Source organism: Gracilinanus agilis, chromosome 3, assembly GCF_016433145.1.
Source record: "Gracilinanus agilis isolate LMUSP501 chromosome 3, AgileGrace, whole genome shotgun sequence".
Classification (NCBI taxonomy): domain Eukaryota; kingdom Metazoa; phylum Chordata; class Mammalia; order Didelphimorphia; family Didelphidae; genus Gracilinanus; species Gracilinanus agilis.
Window position 1 is genome coordinate 669,581,227 of NC_058132.1, and position 9,644 is coordinate 669,590,870.

General features: G+C 39.3%; 1 protein-coding gene across 1 annotated transcript in view; it reads left to right on the forward strand.

Annotated features, from left to right (window-relative positions):
* The window catches only part of LRRIQ4 (leucine rich repeats and IQ motif containing 4), a 28,103-nt gene extending 27,325 nt beyond the window's left edge, over positions 1–778 (forward strand). The window contains exon 5 of the mRNA XM_044667725.1: positions 466–778. Within this exon, the coding sequence (XP_044523660.1) occupies positions 466–624 (159 nt within the window). The 3' untranslated portion in view covers positions 625–778. The remainder of the gene's footprint in view (positions 1–465) is intronic.
* Positions 779–9,644: the final 8,866 nt, after the last annotated feature.

A 9,644-nucleotide genomic window follows, 5' to 3' on the forward strand; every position in this document is an offset into this window, starting at 1 on the left:
CTCCCTCCCTCCCTCTCCCTCTCATCAGAGGTTTGGGCTCTTCTCACGGGACTTCCATTTAAGGAGGGTATTCAAGTCAGCCATCTCTTCATTCTTGCCTATCCTCACACTCCTGGATTTCTCCATCATCTCCCCCAACCCATCCCAAGAACTTTCCCCCATCCGCTGCCTTTCCTCTCCCTGTTCCGTGTTGTCTTCCCCGTTAGAGTATAAGCTTCTTGTCTTTGTGTCACCTAGTAGACATTTAATGAATGTTTCTTGCCTGACTGATTCCAGGAGGTAGAGATGAAGAAGGGAAACATTCCCAGTAAAACAGCCTGTGGAAAGGTGTCGGGCCCGGAGAGGGAATGCCCTCTGAGGGGATCCTTTCTTCTTCCCTTTGATTTGAAGACTGGATTAGAAGCCATGACTGCCTGGCGTGGTCATCACACTGATTTAATGCACACTTCTTGATTTTCTTTTCAGCTTCAGGCTTGGTACAGAGCAGTAAGGGTGAGGAAAGGACTTGGCTCAAATGAAGAAATATATAAGTTACTAAAGAAAGGAAAGACATCACCAAAAGACAAGAAAGGAAAAAAAGGAGAAAAAGAAAAAGGAAAACCAGACAAGGGCAAAAAGAAGTAATTCTTTTCTTTGATGAACTTTTGAAAAATGCTGAATGGCCTGACCATGGTTCAAAAGAAAGGAAGACAAGGCTGCCCATCATCCCGCCCTTAGAAACTGTGGTGAGCATTAAAAGGCTCTCATTCCAGCCATAGTTATGGTTACCTCCAAGAAGTTGAATTAGTAAACATCTCTCATTAGATTGCAAACTCTTTGAGGGCAGGAATTATTTCATTTTTTTTCTTTTTCTTCTTTGTACTTGCAGGGTCTAGAACAGAGCTTTCACAGAGTATTCATTTCCTAAATGATCTGGAATGGAGTAGTACCATGGAGTAAGCGATGGTGCATTAGATTTGTAGTCAAGAGGATCTGAGTTCAAATCCAGCCTCAGGCAGTTACTAACTGTGTGACTCTGGGCAAGTCATTTCACCTCTCTCTGCCTCAGTATCCTCATTTATAAAAAGGTTGATAACAATGGCATCTACCTCCCAGAGTTTCTGTGAGGATCTGATGAGGTAATGATCATAAAAGGGTTATTAGCACAGTACCTGGCACACAATAAGCACTATATAAATTTTAGATATTATCAATTATTATTGTTCTTCTTATAAAATTTACTTGGCCTTATTTTCATTGACAGCAACTCTAAAACCTGTGAGCCCCAGAGAAGTCATCTTTTTCTTCTTATTAAAACAACAACAACAACAAACCCTAACCTTCTTTCTTAGAAGCAATACTATGTATTGATTCCAAGGCAGAAGAGCAGTAAAGTCTAAGCAATGGGAGTTAAGTGACTTGCCCAGGGTCACACAGCTAGGAAGTGTCTGAGTATAGATTTGAACCCAGGAACTCTCATCTCTAGGCCTGGCTCTCAATAACACTGACCCACCAAGCTGCCCCCTTTATTATTTTGTTTTAATAAAAAAAGAAAGAAATTCAGTCTTGGTTTCATTGCTGCATGGAGGGATGGCTCTGTCTCTCGGTCTCTGCATTGGAAGGATGGCTGTTGAAGCCATCCCTGTGCTTGTGGAGAAGTACATGGTAGGATCCACCAAGATACTTACTGGCTCTTTGACCTTAGACAAATCACTTCCTTCTCTGGACTTCCATTTCCTACCTAGCAAAATGAAGGAAGTCAAGCTGGTTGTCTTTTAAGGTTCTTTCTATGTCCTGTAATTTAAGCTTTCAGTCTGGGTTCTTCAGGCCTGATGCCAAGTCCTTGTTTTACCCTTGTTGGCTGGGTGGCTTTGGTCAAGTTAATTCATCTCTCTTGTCCCTATAAAATGGCAGCAGGAGTGGGAGTGGGTGTGAGGCCTCATTGATTTGTAAGATCCATTCCAGCTCTAGGTACCTCATTCTAAGACCTAGTTCAACCTCTCTTTTCCTTTGTCTTTATCTATAAAATGGACATGCTCACCTGTGCCTTCTTTGACTTACATGACACTCAAATGATACAATAGTGGAAGTTCGCATTTATTTAGATTTTTTTGTTTGAGGTTTACAAAGCGTATTCTATACGTGTTTGCTATGAGCCTCACAATTTCCTCCAGTACTTGGCTAAAATGCCTGTCTTATTTCTTTATTTTTACTGTGTTCTGCTTCCAAGGCAGAAGAGTGGTAAAAGGTATTAATTCTAACACCCTGAGAATCCCACATGTGCTTGTGACTCTTCTCAGCAATCTTCTTGTCCTGTAGCATCCCTCTGCCACCAGGCCATTCCCCCTTATTCCTTGGGCAAATTCCTTTCAGGGCTTGCATTTAGGGAATGAGTTCAGGTCCACCACAGGTCTTCATTTTCTCTGGTTCTTCCCCACTCCCTTTGAATAAAAGTAATAATAACCAACATTTATCTAGAACTTCAAGATTTACAAAGCTCACAACGACCCCAGAAGATAGAGAGGTGTTGCTATTATTTCCATCTTACAGATGAGAAAAGTGAGGGAGACAGAGGTTAAGTGACTTGGCCTGGGTTATACAACTAACACTGATATCTGAAGTCAGATTTGAATTCAAGTTTTCCTGATTCCAGGTTCAACTCTCCATCCACTGCCCACCTTGCTCGCTTTTATGTGTGGTCTTCCTCCAATAGAATTAAAATTCATTGAGGGCAGATATTGCCTTTCCTTTTACTCTGGATCAAAGGGATGCACAGTTTTATAGCTCTTCCTGAAGAATTCCAAATTTTTCTCCAGAAGGGTTGGATCAATTCACAATTCCCCCAATAGTATAATCCCAAATTTTTTCACATCCCCTCCAGCATTTGTCATTGTCCTTTTTGTTATGTTAACCAATCTGATAGATGTGAGGTAGTATCTCAGAGTGGTTTTGAATTTGCATTTCTCTAATCAATTGTGATTTAGAGCATTTTTTTCATGTGACAATCAATAGTTTTGATTTATTCTTCTGAAAAATATCTGTTCCTAGCCTTTGTCTATTTATCAACTGAGGGATAGCTCTTATTTTTATAAATTTAACTCAGTTCTCTATATATCTGAGAAATGAGACCTTTATCAGAGGAACTTGCTTTAAATTTGTTCCCCCAGTTTTCCACTTTTCATTCTAATTTTGACTGCATTTGTTTTGTTTGTGCAAAAGCTTTTTAAAAAAAATTCTTGTAATCAAAATGATCAATTTTACTTCTTCTAATCATCTCTGTTTCTTATTTATCCATAAGCCCTTCCCTTATCCTTAAATCTGACAGGTACAGTTTTTCCATTCTCCAAAGATGGGTGAGCAGCCCTGAAAAGGACTTGCATCAGAGGTTCTAGCCTTCTCTGAACACCCATACATCTGTCTCAGCTAGTACCAATGTATCCTCGTAGGTCTTCAGCTGCTCTCCAATTCTTGCTCTTATTTGCATGTTAAATGATGTTCTTAGTTTTGCACAGACAATAGGGATCAAAGACAGACCTACACTAGACTTCAAGGCCAGTTCTCTAGCTACCAAATCATGCTGTCTTTTAATTAATATTTCCTAAAGTAAATTGCAGAGTTTTAGATCAAACAACCAACATTATGGAAGAGCAGGCGTTTTCTCTAATCCTTCTGTCCTCTCAAACTGCTCCAAAATAAGGATTATGAATGAGATAAAGCAATTTCAGCATTAGTCTAGGACACTAAGAACATGAAAAGATAACAGGTTGATTAACTAGCAGCAAAGAAGGTAAATCTCTAACTGCCTTCCCCTCCCCCTCCCAGAGGAACCAGAGACCATCAAGTCAGTGCAGATGGCAAAGCCCTACACTGAGCTCTGTGATCTGAAAATCAGCCACAGAATGGATGGAAAACCCAATCAAACCCCTCTGTGTGACTCTCTTCTGATCAACACTTTTTATTATTAAAAGTATTATATAATCTATATCTTTAGGATAGCCCCAAATCTTATAGAAATCCCCTTATTACTCTATAATAAACCAGCATTTAATGAGTTAATAGTTCATACCCTCAGTGAAATAGCAGAAGCTGCTTTAATCTTTCTCTCTGTGACCCAAGAGTTTGAAGGAGTATAAATAAACCAAAATATTCTCACTTCACTACTTTCCCACGTTAGACTTGTTTTCCCCTGAATTTGAAGGTTCTCGCACTCTAATCCGCTTTTGAAGTATGTTGAAGGTTCTTTTTATAAAAATAAAACTTAGATAAAGTAGAGTTTGGGTAGCCTTTAAGACTGTTTAGACTAAGTATAATCTCTGTGTAGAATTTTGTAGAAATTTCTTAGGTGTACCAACTTTAAACAGTATAACCTTTAGCTCTTCTCTGTTTTGATTTTGAAATGTAAATGTTCCCAGCATTTGTGTGACTGTGAGAGAAAGATATAAAAAATAAAGATTCACAGGAAGTGATCAGAACAGCTTCCAGAAATCCACTGTGTCTCCAACTCTCTCTTTCTGTCTCGGCTAAAACATCACACCTCTCAAGATAACTGGAACTGCTTGCTGGCTTCCAGCATCTAACCTCTAACTTAGTCACTCAGAACATCTTCCCCCACTTCCCACTACAATATAGCAGCAGGGCTGGCTTATCATAGAACTCAACTCCAATCACCTCCTTTACCCCATTTGATAGAAAAACCAAAAAGCAGAAGCTTAGTTGGACTGGAACAGAGGCATTAGCACTCAGCCAGAAAACTAAGGAAAAGAGAGGAAAGAAACCATGGCTGTGTGGTACTCCCCGAAGCCTGAGGGAAAAAGCCCAGCACCTAACTGAGGTTACTTCTGAACCCCCAGAGGTCTCTTGGTGTGGAGACTAAGGCCTGTGTGAAAAACAGGATGCTGAGATAGCTTTAAGGTTTTCCCCCAGGGAAAGTACCACCAAAAGAGGAGGAATCAGAAAGGGGCAATAGAGGAAGAGAAGTGGGGAAAGACTGAAATGAACAAAGATAAGGAGGAAGAAAATTCAAGTAAAAAACTGGAATATCAGCTTATAAATAAACAAGAAGAATCTTCCTAAAAGGAATTATGGCCTCTAATTCCATTAAAAGTGTCCAGAAAAAGACTCCTGAGAAAAAGGAAAAGCATTTTAGGTTTAACTTGCAGGTCCAAGTAGGTTTAGAAGAGCACCACCAAATACTACAATAAGCTTCAAATAGATATATCCTACTTAGATTTAAAAGACCATATTATTTTTTAAAAAAAGGAACAAAGAAGGTGATTCCTTTTACAGCTATCTTGACCAAATAAAGGACAGAGAGGATCACAGGATATAAAATGGAAAATATCAATTATATAAAATTTAAAAAAATTTTGCTCAAACAAAATCAAGGATATTAAAATTAGAAAAGGAAAATCTGACAATCATAAGTAATTTATTAAATTTTTAACAAGTGTCATTTCTCAATAGATAAATAATCCAAAAATATGAATAGAAAGCTCTCAAGGAGAAAAAAATTTCTTGCTCCAAGAAGCTGTAGAATGTAAATGATAGATCAGTGGAATAGATTAGGTACATAACATGCAACAGTAAATGACCATAGTAATTCAGTATTTGGTAAACCCAAATATCCAACTTTAGGGACCCAAAATTTGATAAAAATCACTGGCACAACAGGAAAATATTTTGGCAAAAAATAGACATAGACCAACATCACACCTTGTATACCAAGAGGAGGTCAAAATGGAAATATGAGTTAGACATAACGAGTGCTATTTTAAGTAAACCATCTTGATGGGTAGGCTAAACCAGGTTGAGGAGGTCACCTGTTGGTGAGTTAGGGGAACTTCTACCCTAACTATGTGAAGACTTTCCCCCATCAGAATGACAGAGGAAAACAATTTGTTCCAAAGGCCATGAAGACAGCAGAAGCAGGCATTGATGGAGTTCTTAGAGCTTGGTCCGACATCAAAGATGTCAAGTTCATCCACTGCATTCTGGAGCATTGCCAGTCCATCTTGACTTTTGTCCTGCCACTGGACTTTGTTGACACTGGAAGAGAGAGTGAGTTGTTCAGCTCTGCCTCACTTAAATCCAGTTCATTCACAAGTTGAGATATTACCTCATGATGTCATCAGCCCTCCTTGGAAATGAAGGATGAACAACAACTTGTATTTGTATCCCTAGTACATAGAGACATGTAATAAATGTTTATTAAATGATTAATTGGCTCCCTCTCTCCCTCAGAATCAAATATAAATTTTTCTGTTTGGCTTTTTTTAACCCTTATCTTCCATCTTAGAATCTATAATACTGTGTTGCAGTTCCGAAGTAGAAGAGAGGTAAAGGCTAGGCACTAGGAGTTAAATGGCTTGCCTAGAATCGCACAGCTAGGAAATGTCTGAGGTCAGCTTTGAACCCAGGACCTCTCAACTCCAGGCTGATCACAGTCTAGCTCTAAACTTAGTACATAGCTTCATGGAGAATAGCATCGTACAGTAGAAAGAATTCTGGATAAAGAGCCAGAAGACCACTTGAGTTTGAATCCTGTTTCTATTACTTACCAGCTAGGTGACTTTGGGCAAGTCTCTTGACTCGTTCCAGGCCTCTTTATCCATAAAAGGAAGGCTGTGGAATAGGTGATGGTAAATTTATGATTCTGTGACTCGATGTGACTTTCTGATGTACAATGCAAGATTTGTGAAATTCCATATTTCTTGGCAGAATTTCAGGAACTATCTAATGGGACTTATACTCATCACTAAGAGGTTCTTTAGTCCTCACATCCAGAAATAGGGAAACTACTGCTTCCAGGAGGAGAGCATTCTGAGTTGTTTTCCTTTTAATTTTAAGGTTTTTTATTCTAAGTTTTAAATTTTTTCTTTTTATTACATTTCTAAAAAATTCAATTTTGTTTTTGATTTCAATTTCCCATTGAAAGCAAGAAAACCAAACCCATTACAAATATGTATAATCCAGCAAAATAATTTCCTGCATGAGACATGTCCAAACACAAGTATGTGTCTTAGTCTGCCCTCTGAGCCCAAATCAATGCCTTTTCAGTCTGGAGGTGGATAGTGTGTCTCATCACAAATCCTCTGGGACTGTGGCTTTCCTTTCAATATTCAGATGGATCTGTGATCTTATCGATGTTGATGTGCCCTCCAACAGGACACGTCTGTCCATCCCATGTGACTCTTGTCCATGCACTTCCATAAATTTGCTATTCAACACGATGGGGCATTCTCTCACTTTCTCCTGACCTTGGGAGGATACCAACAGAACACATGACTTGTCCGCCATTTATCCTTGGCTCTCACCATCGTGACCAGCCCATCTTGTTGTTTGATTACTTATCCTTTGATGAAATCCTTTACCTTTCTTCTTCTTTTTTCCTTATTTGAAAAGCGCTGTAGCCTCCTCATCGATGCGACTGCCATGTATTTCTCTCCCTGAGTAATTTTGTTCTTGTTCATCCAGTCATGTCTGACTCTTCGTGACTCCAAGGACCAGACTTTCCATGGGGTTTTCTTGGCCAGGATACTGGAATGTCATTTCCTTCGCCAGTGGATTAAAGCAAATAGAAGTTAAGTGACTTGCCCAAAGTCATACAACTAGTATCTGAGGCCAGATTTCATCTTCCCGACTCCAGATCTAACACTCTATCCACTGAGCCATCTAGCTGCTCACTCTAGGTAACACTCATTTTTAATTCGACAGAGATTGTGTAAGGATTTGAAGGGATTTAGGACTGCAAGTGAATTGTGGGAATGGAATGAACCACACTGATTCCATTTTTTAACTCAGTTCTGGGGCTAGCTCGGTCCCCTTTATATTCAATTATGGACCTAGCCCAAATTTTGTCTTGTGAGAAAAGTTTATTCAGCTGTGGAAATTGGAGACAATTTTACTGCATTGCTTGAATCTAGCTCTGCATGGCTGGGAAATTGGACCACCTATTCTTGCTCTAACTCTAATAAACCCCTGGTTTCTTTGTGACTGAGGAAAAATTCAATTTACTGGAAGCTTTGGGTAATGGAACAGCAGATTATATTTTAAGATTTGTGGATAGAGAGACATTGGGAGAAGATGGGGAATGCATTGGCCTTTTTCTTGTGACTTCCTCAGTCCAAATCCTGAGCCCTGGGGTGCTTGTAGAGCCGGTAACTCTCTTTGACATCTCCCTTCTTTGCCAAAATTCCATCCTGTCTTTGTTCCTTAAAGGCATGTGGGAAATGCCATGTTTGCTCCGACCTTTGGTCCTGATGCTCAGAATCTCTCTCTTAGGCCCCTTCTGAGTAGTGTCTTCATTTTATACAGGTTGTTTAAGTCATGTCCAAGTTTCACGCACAATGGCTTTGATTGATCCAAGGAGTTGTACAGATCCTAGACACATTCAGTTCTGATTGTTTGATTGATGAAACGTGGTTTTATTTCCTTCAGGCATCAGAGGTAAAGAGGTTTGGTGCTTTGCCCAATCACCTTTAACCTGTACGATGAGGCAGTTAGAATGTAAAATCTTTAAGACCCAATCTAAAGCGAAAGCCATGATCCCATGACCCATTCTTGATTGCTTTTTTGGGTGTGTTCATTTATACTTATTTGATATCTCTACCATCCTCTGGCTCATATCTCTCCATCTTGTTCATAAAGTTGACAAGAAGGACAAATGCCTTTTTGAAAAACCATTGACTCCTTCTGGGATTACAGTTTATTAAAACATCCAAGTCTTACCCATGTCATTTTCTAGCAATGGTCAGCCTCCATTTTGTACTTAAACCATTGAGTTTTTTGAGCCCAAATATCTCTATTAAATGTCATCTTATTTTAAACTAATTTCTTAATTACTGGGGTCAAAGGATCCCCATGATCTGATACAACAAACCACACTCACAAGTGGTTTGCTGGCATAGGATTTATTGAAGAATACGCAGAAATAGAGAAAACTTAGCAGTCTTTAGATGGATCTAAACAGTAAGAGCTGCCTGTCCCTTAGAATGTCTAAATCCCTGGCCTGGGAATTTGCTGTACACAGATTGGACTTCTTTTAAAAATTGTATTTGTGAAAGGAATTCCCATACCTGAATCCCACATATTTGTACTCATTCAACAGTCTTTTTTATCAGATTTTGAATACTTCAGCTCCAAATGGTCGGCAATTAACCACTAATTTTTAAAATTACTTTTCCAAAAGCGGAATGGGCTGCCTCTGGAAGTAGTGAGCTTTTCTTCACTAGAAGTATTCAAGAAAAGTCTGGGCGACCTCAAGTTGGCTAAGTTGTAAGAGAGATGTCTGTTCTGGTCCATACTGGACTAGAGGCCAACTGAATTCTCCACCAGCTCTGAGATTCTGTTGTTATTAAGTGAATAGAGAAGAGACCTAAAGATGAAGTATAAATAGGGTTCACTGAGAACTGAGAAGTATTTAGTTTTCTAATCTGATACAAGCACCCTGAGTTATCATAGGAGGAATGACAGTACAATGACATGTAGTCATGTCTTTTATACCTTCAAGGAGCCATTCTATAGGAATTAGCTTAGGCCTTGCCATTGGCCAGTGTAGCTGGCAAAAGCACCTATTGGGTTAGGTAATTGTTTATCATGTGAAGGAAGGAAGGAAGGAAGGAAGGAAGGAAGGAAGGAAGGAAGGAAGGAAGGAAGGAAGGAAGGAA